At 43.3% G+C, this 15,330-nt stretch overlaps 1 protein-coding gene across 1 annotated transcript in view; it reads right to left on the reverse strand.

Moving 5' to 3' along the window:
• The window catches only part of lama4 (laminin, alpha 4), a 42,567-nt gene that overhangs the window by 12,098 nt on the left and 15,139 nt on the right, over positions 1-15,330 (reverse strand). Inside the window, exons 11-24 of the mRNA XM_079526993.1 lie at positions 14,900-15,011; positions 14,099-14,263; positions 13,575-13,768; positions 10,201-10,317; positions 8,321-8,469; positions 7,837-7,978; positions 7,366-7,459; positions 6,848-6,964; positions 5,992-6,177; positions 5,010-5,149; positions 4,257-4,421; positions 1,196-1,341; positions 546-708; positions 13-146 (exon numbers count right to left, since the gene is read on the reverse strand). Coding sequence (XP_079383119.1) covers positions 13-146; positions 546-708; positions 1,196-1,341; positions 4,257-4,421; positions 5,010-5,149; positions 5,992-6,177; positions 6,848-6,964; positions 7,366-7,459; positions 7,837-7,978; positions 8,321-8,469; positions 10,201-10,317; positions 13,575-13,768; positions 14,099-14,263; positions 14,900-15,011 — 2,024 coding nt within the window. The remainder of the gene's footprint in view (positions 1-12; positions 147-545; positions 709-1,195; positions 1,342-4,256; positions 4,422-5,009; positions 5,150-5,991; positions 6,178-6,847; positions 6,965-7,365; positions 7,460-7,836; positions 7,979-8,320; positions 8,470-10,200; positions 10,318-13,574; positions 13,769-14,098; positions 14,264-14,899; positions 15,012-15,330) is intronic.

Below are 15,330 nucleotides of genomic sequence, written 5' to 3' on the forward strand. Positions count from 1 at the left end.
TGTATGGGGTACCTGGGACATGGTGCTGATGTGACCACATCAACCTTGTGGGTCTCTTTGAAATTATACAGGCTGATGACGTCGTTGTTGATGGAGGCCATCTCGATGCACCCCACAAACGGAGCAAGACTGAGAGGAGGTGGCAGCTAAAAGGAATACATAATCAGCATTCAAATGTAAACATGAACCCTACAGTATCCCTATTATAGGTATGCTGTACAGTCAGCAAAAATGTACAAGCTCACAACAATGTGCTGCAATGGAGCCAGTCGAGAGCTTGTATATCTGCCATTCTTGCCAAAGAGAATTGGTATGGAGGGGAAAAAGGAGGGGACCAAATACCTGGGGGACCCCAGTCAATAAAATATATAGGGTTTAAGTGGTTAAGGATCAGTTGATTGTGAACACAATTTGCAGAGTATCAACTAAACTAAAGTCATTGTAGCAACATGACCGACAAACTTAAACTCAATCTTAAATCGGTCGACATGATTAAAAGACAATCTCAAGAGCATTTTGACACGGTCCAAACTCAGTGGTGGTACCTTGACATCATTCGGAACGCCACCCACAAAGAAGACCACATCTTTGGGGTCGATATCAAACAGTGCGTCCGTGCCCGGAGCTTCCCCTTTCTGGATGAACTTCTGCTCGTCTGTGGAGGTCTGACTGGGCACAGTGAGGAAGAGCTTTCCATGTCTGCCCAACCTGAGAACACACACCGAGAAGAGAGCACAGAGAAACAAACACGTCACAACATCGTCGTCAACACTTGTTACAGGCATAAGCTGCATAACCTTGGATCAGTGCTTCCCAAACACTGGGTCGGGACCCATTTGTGGGTCACGGACATATTTTTATGGGTCCCTTTATATTTGGTTTCCTACATTTTGTTTTTAATTATTAGTATTTCTAAACATTCTCAATAAACATTCCCCAAAAAGTGCATGAATTAGATTCAATGATTTCTTTCAGTAATTTCAAAGAAAGAAAGAAAGAAAGAAAGAAAGAAAGAAAGAAAGAAAGAAAGAAAGAAAGAAAGAAAGATAAATCTAAGAAATGTTAGAAAGAAATGTTTAATGGGGTAAGTTGTTATTTTTCACTAGTTTGGGTCCCGGGCAAACATCTAATCTCTCTTTTGGGTCACAGGCTAAAACGTTTGGGAACCATTGCTCTAAGTAACGTGAGTGTGTACCTCTCTACTTTGATGTAGTTGAATACCGCAGGCCACTGGCTGACAGGCTTTGAACTCAGCGGGATCTCCACATCGTCACTGCCGAGGTTGTACACGAACACCAGGTTGTCATTCTTGATGGCCAGGCCCATGTAGTCCTTCATGCCCTGTAGTGTAGGAAGACACAGCACCAATCATTTAACACTAGTATGTAGAGCGTTACAGTCAGTCAGGCAGAAACCCCTTATCGCCAAATTATAACTTTTTGTGTTTTTTCGTAAGTCCATCAATCCATCTTCAACCGCTTATCCATAGTCTATCCAGACTTCCCTCTCCAGGGCAACATTAGTGACTTCCTCCTTGGGTATCCCGAGACGTTCCAAGGCCAGTGAGTTGTTCTGCCCCGGGGTCTCCTCCCAGTGGAACATGCCTCGAGGACCTCCCTAGGGAGACACCCGAGAGGGATCCTAACCAGATGCCATCCTAACCAGATGGCACCAGCTTAGGTGGCTCCTTTCCAGGCGAAGAAGCAGCGACTCTACTCTGAGTCTCTCTCGTGTGACTAAACTTCTCACCCTATCTCTAAGGGAGATGCCAGCCACCCGTCGAAGAAAACTCATTTCGGCCTAACTTGAACCATACTCCACAAGCTCGAAGCGACGCGTTTTGAGCTTATAGATCTGCTACTTTTGCCATTTTTGAATGCGAATCCTGAAAATTAACAGATTTGGACATAGAGGTTTCCACCCCACGGAGACTATATAACTACTGCATAATCATACTACAGCAATATATTCAGTGTCCGCCCCTTACAGCTCAAATCAAAAGTCTTGATTATGTACTGTATAATAACTGTATGCATACTGTATATGGACAAACATCGACAAACTTAAATATGACAATATTTCTGATCAAATACCTCAATATCGATAATAACATACTGTGGGGATGACTAGTGGAGCTTTACCAGAATATTTGCACAATAAGGCTTTTGATACTGTAGTGTACATAATCATTCGTAATGCTATGCAATATCTATGTCGGCAAATGAAAATAACTAGAACAGTCAGGTCAGCTCAGAAGATGACAGGACAACACATACATACCATATCACAATATTACTACGTGACATGCAGCAATTAGGGAGGTCAGCAATCTTGGTATTTAAGATGGGGGACTGCACCCTCAATACCCTCATACCTGCCTAACTACTGCTCCAAAGTGAGTGACACCACAGCCACAACACTAGAGGGAGCAACAATGACCTGGTACCACCCAAATGCAAAACAAACCAGGGGAAACTCTCACTACTCTGCCACCAAAATGTGGAACGCCCTGACACCACCCATTTTGGGCTGGAACCCCTTTTGGTGTTAGCATTATGTTATGCTTTAGCTATTGAAAAATAGCAGATCTACAAGCTCATAGCGCGCCACCGAGTGGCGCGCTACGAGCTTGTAGGTCTGCTATTTTTGAAAAATCGAAGAACGACTGACATAAAAACATAGCTTTTTCAGAAAACTGTCAGGATGTAGAAGACATTTTTAGAATCTGATCTCAGGTCAAAATGGGTTAAACTAAAGCATGTGTATGGCCTGAAACATCATCTATCAGCAGACCACAAGGGGAGGTAAATGAATGAAACATCATCTATCAGGAGACCACAACGGGAGGTAAATGCAAATTCCCGTCAAAAGGAGGTGTCACTCACTGCTGCGTTTTCTCTTTTTTCTCCTTTGTACATAGTGCTTGTATTTGTTGATGACATGTATTTTTGTGTAAATGCTTTATGCTATTTTGATTAATTGAATATATAGGACCACCATGGAAACAAGTCACCAGGACCTTTTTGTGTTATATCCTTTTAGCCTATTTTGTCTGACTCTACCACGTGCTGTTTACATTTCTACCGAATACAGTATTCAAAAATAAATAAATAATAATAATAAACCTATACCAAATCCCATAAGATATCCATTCTGGGTCACAGTGTTGACATAATTATATCAAATATGTCCAAAACCCTAATTAAGAGATACTATCAATTACACACAAAATAAATACAGTATGATGACATTTCTGCGGGACATCATTATATTTCTTTCTATGACTATTTAAAAACACGCCCATCCGTCATGTTTGACTGCATGGATGGGTCATGCTGGGAGTGATTACTAAGGGCTCAATAGCTGTGAAGCAGAGCTGCTGCATAGATGCCAGTGGCTGTGAAATCACCATGGTGAAGTACCGTCGAGCCCGAGTTATACGTAGTTGCGTGTGGGTGTTGTGCATGGAAATAGGCAGATCTACAAGATCACAAAGCGCCATGTGGCAACGCATTGTGCACGTGTAGATCTGCTATATTTTCCGATGTGCAACACCGGCCCACAACCAAGTATAAATCAGGCAATATAAACAGAACAGAGAGGCCCGTAGTGTGAAGCCCTTCTTTCTCTGTGCCCTGGTGGGTAGCGATCCAATGGTATTTATGCTCAATGATCCCAATCTTTGATGTTGCATGCACGCAGAAACGCGCACACACACACACACACGCACACGCACACGCACACGCACACGCACACACACACACACACACACACACACACACACACACGTCTCATGGAGACCCCTTGAAAAAGGCAACAGTGTACTTTCAAAGGTGTTTTTTCTCCTCTTACTCAGACGATCACAACAAAGTACAAACTATTCATCTCCTGTTCTGTTTCATGTATTTTTATCTTTACCCTTGTCCTCTGGTTCCAAGTTTGCAAAGTAAACAACTAGTAACGTAGGATTAGGAATAGGGTACCAAAATGATTTAGGGAGATTTAGGGATCTTGCTTGGACCACCCCGGATTTAGCCTTCCTCCAATTATGCTGGTCCGCTTCACTTTGACAACCATCCCATGCATCTCTAGTTCAGCCTAAATTTGAATGATGTCTAGTCAATATGTTTCGTTGTCACTGCTGTGAACGGGCTGCAAATGAATAGCCTCTGGTGACTGGAACACTGCTTGCTGTTTATACCGTTATCTCAAATGTTTCCCAACAGCTAAAAAGAAAACAAGATATAATATCTCACATTTCTGTCTCCCAGGTAGAAGATGAAGCGGTCCTCGATGGGGTCCGTGTCGGGGTCCACTCTGATGAACAAGCTGATGGATGTCACCGTCTTCAGTTCCTCCAGGTTAGCGTGAGGATGCACCTCCACCGAGGAGTGGCCATTGAACTTCATGGACACTTGCACCTGAGGTGAGGATGACGTTTGATGGTATGAACACCACAGAGAAACCACAATTAGAGGAAAACTAGGAAATTGTGCAGATCTTAGGATCCATTCCACACAAGCCAGTATATGGATCTTGGACTTGACGCCAATGTGGACCAGCCTGTGACATCAATCCTCTATGACGGTATGAGGTATAAAAGAATAATAGTCTTTTATACCCTTTTCACATATTACTGTGAAAAGAATTACACTTGTGTGAAGTGAGGGGCGCCCGCTGTGGCTGCCACATGATATCACTGCTTAAATCTGTATACCTGTATGCCATATGAGGTCATGTCTGAAAGCCAGACATTGGAGGCGATATACACACTGCCCCACAAAAAAACCATGTGGAGCTACTTCTGTGGCCTACTGGCAGTGTTAAATACAAAGTGTGGTGTTGATTGGACTATAGACTTTCAGCAGACAGACACAGCTTTGCATGTAACACTCAAGAATGGTAAGTCACAGCCTTTAGTGTGCCACTGTGGGAGAATCATGTAGAAAATATATCTCTCGTTCGCCCTAATGTACAAAATCACCAGCGTTCAACTGCTCCATACTGACCTTTTTGGCTACACTCCTAGCCTGCGCTATGAGCTCCCTTATCCTCATGATGTTGGTGGTCACATTGTTGACTGGTTTCTTCTCCTCCACCACCTTCAGCTTGTCCAGCAGTTCAGGCATCATGGTGTTCAGTTGATCCACTGTGAACCACGTCGACAGAGAGGAAACGCCATTTAAAGTGATACTAAACAAGACTGTGATGCATGCAGGGGGGGACATTTTTTGCCCTGTGTAGAACCTCTCCGGCAGTATCTAAACTCCTTTGTTAGGACTGGCAGCCTCTAATGCCAAACATGGCTCTAACCCCAAACCCCAAATGAATAGCCCCCATAGCTTTGTCCATAGCTTCATCATCTGATCTGCTTCATGATTTGATTAATCTCATCTCATGTCATGTCACAGGTAGCCTATAACATGTTGTGTCGTGTCATGTCACATCTAATCTCCATCCAATATGGGTTTCTCTCAGCACAAAACTTAAAATCGTCCAAGACCTTTGTATGAGGTTCAGGCAGTGGTGGAAAGTAACTAAGTACATTTACTTAAGTACTCTACTTAAGTACAATTTTGAGGTTTATGTACTTTACTTGAGTATTTCCAATTTCCAATACTTTTACTTCTACTCCACTACATCTCAGAGGCAAATATTGTACTTTTATACATTTATTTGAAAACTTTAATTACTAGTTACTTTGATTATTATTACAAAACATACAGTAAACACTTCAGCACTATCGGCTATTTGAAAATAGACGATCTGCTATTTTCAAAATATTTTGATACATTTGAAAACTTGAAATGAGACATTCTGCATAGTGAGTACTATCTACTTTTGGTACTTTACGTACATTTTGATGCCAATACTTTTGTACATTCTGAATTTTGGACTTTTACTTGTAACGCAGTAGTTCTACCTTGCAGTATTGATACTTCTACCTAAGTAAAACAAAATAGTACTTATTCCACCACTGGGTTCAGGTACCTGCATCCCCGGCAGAGATGACGGCACTTTGGTAGGCCTCTGTGGAGTACTCGTTGTTCCTCATGTTGTTGGCCCACTCCTCCACCTTGGTGCTGATGGGGGTGATGATTTGGAGGACCTCCACGGAGCGGTTCAGCGTTCTCCCTGCGATTCCCTGGGTGTCCTCCAGACGCTTTGACGTTCTGTCTACAAAGTCACCATGAAGAGCACGTTAGGAAATGACGGTCTTTGAATTAGGTTTCTTTCTTTACTTTCTTTCCTTCGCAATTTTTGAGCGGTGCACACCGCTCCAATGAGGGCCTATGTCCCTATGTATGTATGTCCCTATGTCCCTATGAGTATGAACAGCTGCAATACCGCTGGGTGACCTAAAGTGGCACTGTTGAGCAGCCTTAAAACACACACACGCACACGTGCACACACACACACACACACACACACACACACACACACACACACACACACACACACACACACACACACACACACACACACACACACACACACACACATACACACACACACACACACACACACACACACACGTGCACACACACACACACACACACACACACACACACACACACACACACACACACGTGCACACACACACACACACACACGCGCACACACACACACACACACACACACACACACACACACACACACACACACACACACACACACACACACACACACACACACACACACACCACAGCACTGCACTGCTCAGTTCACCCGTGTGAACTCAGCAAATGAAAATGTTCCACTATCATCTGCACTAAAGTACCCTTTCCCATTTCATAATTCTCATTTCACAATAAACTAGACGTGAAATAATGTGAGTTCTTCTTACCCGGCTGAATGCCACTGATGTCCTGGACAACTTCAGCAAGTTTCCTGCTGTTTAGATCCATGGTCTCTTGGGTCTCCTCGATATACTTCAGCTTGTCGGCCACTTCGCCTTCTACCTCTGTCAAGGAAACCAGACACCACAAAGCATGAATGGAAGTCACAAGGGTTGGATTTGCTGGAGGGATAGAGGGAATTCAAGGCTCTACTTTATAGGGGGAATCCAAGGCTCTACTGGAGGGATAGGGGGAATCCAAGGCTCTACTTTATAGGGGGAATCCAAGGCTCTACTGGAGGGATAGGGGGAATCCAAGGCTCTACTTTATAGGGGGAATCCAAGGCTCTACTGGAGGGATAGGGGGAATCCAAGGCTCTACCTTTGATAATAATATGGATTTGCTGGAGGGATAGGGGGAATCCAAGGCTCTGGAGGGATAGGGGGAATCCAAGGCTCTACTTATGATAATAATATGATTATTATTATTTTTTAACTGTGGGAATCACAAGTGAAATGCTTCGTACCAAGTTGTTCGGAGCGTAGCGTGACAGATTCCTTAAAAACATTGTCGGCCTGTGTCAGCAGGAATCCAAGCTGCGTCTTGATCCCTGCAGTAGCCTACAACAACACAGAACGAGGAATGGAACAAAAACAGTTATGTAAATGGAACACTCAGATCTGAACCCATTTGATTTAGCATTAGGAACCCGTTGAGACCGCATGCCCATGCATGACCCCAGGCAGGGTTTGAACCCACAACCTTCCGCATGAAAGGCATATGCTCTAACCACTACACTAGGAAAATATGTTCATTTAAATCTGAGAGTTAGATCCAACTTTTTGACTGCACAGTTTTCTAATAGGGGTTTCCTACAACTATTTGATGAAGAGATACTACAGTATATACAGTAAGTAACAGTAGTGTATACCGTGCCAGACAGTTTACATGCATATACAGTACAGTAGTATTTGTTCATGTATGTAATTGAACATACATCCTCAGCTCTTCGGGACGCATCCAGGGTGGTCAGTGAAGTGATGTTGGCATCGTCGATGTATTTCACAATGTTGTTGTAGACGTTGGCGGCACTTATAGCCTTCTGGACGAACCCGTTGGCATCACTGCGCTTCAAATCCCTGCATGGGGGAACAACAGAGTCCAGTGTTGATTTCGTCGGCTAAAACAATGACGTAAAATGTTTGTCGACTACCTTTTTTCAATGACGAAAACTAAAAAACTAAAAAATTAAGCTATGATCACTAAAACTAAGACTAAATATATCGACCTATCGAATTTGCCAACAAACCACCATGTCATATTTAGTAGGCTTACTTGTAATGATGTGAATAAGATTTACAAATTTTCTTTTTCTTGTGTTGCATAAATTGTAAATGTCTCTGACTAAAAGTGTCAGCTTATAATACCGGGGACACATAGTAAATTCATGTGTGGTGATTAGTACTGTCTCTTTCTCTTACTCCTCTAAGTCGTCGGCCTGTTTCTCTAGTTGTTCAGCGTGGTCGTCAGCGCTCTGGACCAGGTCTCTGTCTGCCAGGGACAGGCGCTCCGTCTTCTCTGCCAGCCGGCCGGCGGCCCCGTCGATCGCAGCGTGGTACTCCGTCACATTCTGCACAGATTCATAGTGTGTGTGTGTGTGTGTGTGAGCGTACAGGCACAGACACGCACAACCAAGTGCACACATACAAACACAAGAGGGTCTCAGGAACCCTATATAAGATTTGTTTTTTTGGTTTTGGAGCGGTGCCTAACCGCTCCAATGAACAGGTATGTTTGTCTGTCTGTCCTATGTCTATTTGAGTACGGATGTGTGTCTGTCTGTATGTCTATTTGAGTACGGATGTGTGTCTGTCCTATGTCTATTTGAGTACGGATGTGTGTCTGTCCTATGTCTATTTGAGTACGGATGTGTGTCTGTCTGTATGTCTATTTGAGTACGGATGTGTGTCTGTCCTATGTCTATTTGAGTACGGATGTGTGTCTGTCTGTATGTCTATTTGAGTATGGACAGCTGCAATACCGCTGGGTGACCTAAAGTAGCACTGTTGCACTGCTCAGTTCACACGTTGGTGTGTAGATCGGCTATTTTCAAATAGCTGATGGAAATGTTTAAAAATGTTAAATAAATTTTTACCCCATTGGAGCCCCCCCACCACCACCACCACCCCAGTTGAGATCCACTTCTTTATGAAAATAAGGTTTATGTGCAATAACCATATTTGCTGCATTTGTTTCCTGTGAAAGATATGGGTACAAGATGATCATATACACACACAGGCAGACACACAAAACACTAATGTGTGCAACAACGCACGCACGCACGCACGCACGCACGCACACACGCACGCACGCACGCACGCACGCACTCTAACAACATTACTTCAGGTTGATTGTATTTCCCTGCAGACTAACTCAATAGAGAGCCACTTGACTAAAAAGGTGGAGCCATTTGAGAACGCAGCTTTATCCGACCGCCCCTTAATCCACAAATTGCTCCCAAATTAAATTGGCCTCCTTCAGAATTTGACACCGACTCAATCTCTGCATTGCATTTCATGAATAAATTCAATGTGAGTGCTACAGTAGGATATTGCGATCCATATCATAGTCCATTCGATTATGCAGCATACGGCTTCATGCACTGAGCCATAAATAAAAGGCCAAACGTCAAGAAAGGGGGAGGACTCTTAAAACTTTTTTTCAAGTCTCCGGAGACAAAATGTCAACCTGTGTGACCCAAGCACATTAAGCCATCATGTGCCATGAGTCATTTTGTTATTTGTCAGACAGTACAGAACTGGCTCACAAAAGCCAGAGAGTATTATCTGTGTGGGCAGAGAAAGCCAGGAAACATTTTAAAAAGCATATTTGTGTTCTGACCAAAACATGTTGATACGGAAGTGCATGCATGCACAGTAAAATCATCTCCATTTCCTATTCCTTGTATTTTTTTCTCTCTCCTTTCCTCCCACAGTGTCTAATGAAAACCTGACAGGGGGGAGTTTCCCCTGTTGGACGTAGCGCGTGGAAGGAACAACCAGTTCCTTTCCTCTCCATCAGGCACCCTGGCTGGCCAGGGGGAAGCAGTATAGGCCTACCCTATTCCTAATAAATAGACATTCTAGGGACTATTTATTTATATTTGTACACTCTACTGTATATCATTTAATAGCTTTGAAATTGAATGGACTAATTCTTTCTGATGGGAAATGTAAACCCTTCACATGACCTGTGACCATTAAACACACTGAACCATAGCGACACCTTGGATTCATGTGGTTAAAACACAAATACTGTAGTAGCATTTTATTGTATTTTTGACAAAGTAATGTAGTCTCACCTGCACCATAGTGTCCACCTCAGCCACTGTCCTCTGTGTGTTGGAGATGAGGCCGTTGGCCATATCCAAGGTTTCAATGACAGTGCCGTGGTCCTCTGTTACCAAGTGTAGTTTAGCCTGGGGGAGGCAGAGGACATGGAAACAATGATGAACTAGAAACACGTCATTGCAGTTGTACTGCATGCCTCCCACAACCAGTTGCCGCTTACATCTGTCTGTCCAGACTCTTAATATGAGTAAGTATATGATAGTATTAGTAGTGAATGAAGATTTGGAAGGAATTTGATGAATGACGTGTTTGGTGAGTGTCACAGTGACCTTGACCTTTGACCACCTACTACACATAATTTAGTTCATCATCGAGTCCAGGTTTGTGTGAAATGTTATGAAATTAAAGACAGACAACCGCCGAAAAATAATGCCTCCAGCACAGCTGTATGCTGGCGTAGACAATTTTATGAAGAGGAAGCATTTCTCAATGGTACCTCCATGACTGCCTGCCTAGATATGTCCCAAACTGCCCCTTTAGGTCCTCCACTGTTGGCCTGCTCGATGTGCCTAAACAAATGGCAACTACAAAATACGGTGAAGCAGCTTTCTGCTTCTACGGGCCGACGGCGTGGAACAAACTCCCACAAACCTTCGACAGGCAGCCTCTGTAGACATCTTAAAAAGCACAGCTCAAGACCTACTTCTTCACTCTTGCTTTTAGCTTTTAAAATCCTTGTTGTTATTCATGTCCTCACTGTATTGCCTTATTCACTGCTATTTTGTTTTATGCCATTGCTTTTCTTTATTCTTTATTGCTCTGGAAAGCACTTTGAGCTCAATTTCATGTCATGAAAGTTGCTATACAAATAAAGTGTTATTTTAAATGGCCTATATGTACCTTCAGATGGTGGGTAATCCCAACAACCGTTTGTGATTTCACACCACTGGAAGCATCTACAGTACATATCACAGGAACAAGGTACTTACGGTACTTAGTCTGTATGTACAGTAACCTCATTTGCTTGACTTACATAACTTACATACAGTTGTATCCATACAGTTGCATGACTTGCGTACTGTATGGATGTGGAACTGATTTCATTAGTTTACCATCTACTGTGCAATACATCATATTATTCCTCTTATACAGTAATAACCAGAGTGTTAATTTATGTTAGAGATACTCTCTGAGATAAAAACCACTTATGTCCTACTTTATACTTTTTTGTATAACGGTATCGCACTGTGAAAATGGCCGACATACAAGCTAGTAGATCGGGCCATTCGCTGTTTTAATTCACAATTTTGTCCGTCTATAAAGACTTGACCAAAACAGGGACAGCAGGTTGAAAGTGGTGTGTATAAACCCAGCAGCACAGTGTACTGTATTGCACTGTACTGTGATTGTGTTGCTGGGGTTGGCCAGTCCCAGCAGAGGGACTGAAGGAACACAGATTAAGGGACGCTGCCTGTTTGGACAGTGGCCTATTCACTGCATTGATTTACAACAGAGGGCCCTGATCATGGAGATATGCCTGTCTGATAACATGCCCACGCATGTGCACACACACACGCACACATGTACGTACATGCTTATCCAGGCATGCAGGCCAGACAATAATCCACTCTCCCTCAATACATGCACGCACGCACGCATGCACAAAGAGCGTTGCAGTAGACCCATAATGTCAATTAGGCTTTGGTGAGGAATCTTAAATGTGCTTCCGTACTCCACAAATGAACTGCATTCCTGAGTTTTGGGATGAACCAGATTCCTTTGTACAGTAATATTTCTGGGTGTTTTCTGCTCTGGATATTATCATGGGAACAAAATGTGCGCTTGCACTATTTGCAGTTTGGGCCTCCCAAGAACCCCCAGCCTCCCACAGCTGGCTCCGCGTTTCTGTTCTCAGCACTTAAGAACCCCCCGGCGGGTAATAAGACTTCTCTGGTATGCTCTGGGAACAACAACCCTATCTTCACTGGTGTAAAGTACTGTACTTTATTACTCTGGGAACAACAACCCTATCTTCACTGGTGTAAAGTACTGTACTTTATGCTCTGGGAACAACAACCCTATCTTCACTGGTGTAAAGTACTGTACTTTATGCTCTGGGAACAACAACCCTATCTTCACTGGTGTAAAGTACCGTACTTTCTTTTACTTTACCGGAGTATTTACAATTTTCTGTACTTTTACTTTGACTACATCTCAGAGGCAAATGTTGTACTTTTACTCCACTACCATTTTAAAACGTGAGTTACTAGTTACTTTGTAGATTTTGATTATTATTACATAACATACATTTACCACTTAAGCCCTATATACATTTCGGCCTTTTGAAAATGAACCTGCTCACAATGCGTCACATCGCAACGCATTGGGGGCTTGTAGATCTGCTATTTTCAAAAGATTTTTGTACATTTGAAAGCCTAAAATAGGATGTTCCGTATAATGAGTACTTTCTACTTTTGGTACTTTAAGTACATTTTGATGCCAATACTTTTACTCAAGTAAATTTAGAATTCTGGACTTTTAGTTGTAACAGAGTATTTCCACATTGATACTTTTACGTAAGTAAGAAATGTGTGTACTTCTCTTCCACTACTGACCTACAAACAGAGGGGGTCAGACTGTGTATCTTGGAGGGCCAGTTGCCTCCCTGAGAGATCAGGCACAAATCAACCCTGACGGGAGCATTATGAATGGAGATAAGGGCATGCTGTTTAACGCCAAGAGCAGGCAATCAACACTATCACACTCCCCCGCAGTGGGGGAAAGCATTTACCGGACACTTGAACATAGCATGCTATCTCGTAGTAATGAAACCAGACACAAACATAGAACAAGTGGTGATAATATATGGGGCAGAGAGTAGGGAGTCAGAGAGAGAGAGAGAGGAGAGTAATGATGCTATGAGAAAGACAGAGTGAGTATGTAAAAAACATTTTAACCTTTAACCCTAACTCTTATTTTCCAAATTCCACACCCCACTACGGAATTTGCAAATTCACCCGCACTACAGATTCCCTTTTATTTTGAGCGGTGGCACACGGTCTCCAAAGAAGGCTTTGTGTGTCTTTGTATGCAGTATGTGCCTATGTACATGCATGTATGTCCGCTTGAGTACGGCAATACCGCTGGGTGGCCTAACAACGCACACGCACACACACACACACACACACACACACACACACACACACACACACACACACACACACACACACACACACACACACACACACACACACACAGGCCAGGAAGGAGGGGGCATTACAACCCCCCCAAAGCCACTGCTCACTTCACATGATGGTGTATAATAATGACGGGAGGGGGTCAAAGAGAGCTAGTAGAGGAGGGTCCTAATGGGGCAATCATTCACCTCATTTCGCTGGGATTTGAAGAGGTTGGCTCTGTTCCTGTCCTCCGCCTCCTGCACGTTGCTCTCGGCTCTCTGGAGGAGGGCCTGGGCGTCCGACAGCGTGGTGGCGTGGCGGGACAGGGCCTCCTTCACGGGGGACACCCGCTTGTCCGTGGCGTTCAGCTTCTTCGCCAGCTGTACGATACGTGTCAGCACTGGAAGGACAACGCGCGTTACTAAACCACTCAAACTCTCGACAGCACTGGGGACCCAAGGTTGGGTCGCGGACCAATTTTTATGGGTCCCTATATTTTTTGATTCCTACATTTTGTTTTTAATTATTACAAAAAAACATTAGCAAAAAAGCACAAAAAAGTCATGAATTAAAAACTAAATTCAAATGACAATATATAAAGTCACAACACCAACTTTGATGAGGCAGCATATTGCTTTGTTTTTAAAAATATACGGTTTTCTTAATTTCCTGAAAAATGTAAATTGTTCAGGAAACCGACAGCAGAGATATATATTTTGTGTCCGCTCACGCTCATGGGCCTCAGCGGTCTCTGTGGTGGCGATGGGCTCTCGCGGGGAGAGGTCCAGCTTCCTCATCGAGGTCATCATGTCATGGGCCATCTCTGTGTTCTGACGCTCCATCTCTGGGTCCACCTCCTGGTGGATGCTGTATAGCTCCCACTCATGGATCATATCTGCTCACACGCACATGCACACGCACGCACATACCGTATAGATACAAACACATACCGTACATGAGCAGACAGCAGACAACTTCAAAACATACAGTAAGAAAAAAGAACAAAAAGCAAAAACTGAATGGTAATGCTAAATAGCATGTATTAACATTATGTATAATCCAATGGATAAGTACAGTATTTTACACGTACAACAACCAGTTTCCAAGAGGGCACAATTCTTTCATCATGTAGTACAATGCATATGCATAGATTAGTTAGATTAATGCCATTCATAGGTTACGATGACTATAAATACTGTTATAGCTAAGTGTTACAGTTGGAGGCCATCGATATTGTCCTTTTCTTTTTGCTGAGGTTTGCGTGATCTGCGCAAAAGGACAGTAAACATTATGTTATAATTTAGCTATTGAAAAATAGCAGATCTACAAGCTCATAGCGCGCCACCGAGTGGCGCGCTACGAGCTTGTAGGTCTGCTATTTTTGAAAAATCGTGAAAATATTTATTTCAGAAAACTGGAGGATTTAGAAGGATTTTTTTTATAATTTTGAGGTCAGGCCTAAATGGGTCAAATGATAAGGGACAATATCGGTGGCACCCAACTGTACATTGTGTTGCATTCTCTCCAGTACCTTCGATGAGGTAGTTGAGAGCGGTGAGGTTTGCGGTGAGCCTGTCAGCCTGGGTGAGAGTCTGCAACGTGTCCTCAACCACTGTGTCCCTCAGGCTCTTCACTATCTCCTCCTGGAACATCAGCAGACGACCGCAGATCAATAACCATAGCTGACACAAATCAATAACTTCAAGCCTGATTGATACATAGCTGTGCACCGGTGTCACACACCGGAAATAGCAGATATACAAGCTCACTACATAACGCCATGCGACGATTTGTGAGCTTGCAGATTTGCTATTGCCTGTGTGAGGTACGATGCGCAACAAAAACTCAGACATCAAGGTAGGCGTTGACTTTTAACAGGAGCCAGTTCCGAGTTGCAGCCTGTAAGTGCCCTTTTAGAGCACATACTACTCTTTTAGAGCACTTACTACTAATGGTAAATAA

Source organism: Electrona antarctica, assembly GCF_951216825.1.
Source record: "Electrona antarctica genome assembly, chromosome: 17".
NCBI classification, from domain to species: domain Eukaryota; kingdom Metazoa; phylum Chordata; class Actinopteri; order Myctophiformes; family Myctophidae; genus Electrona; species Electrona antarctica.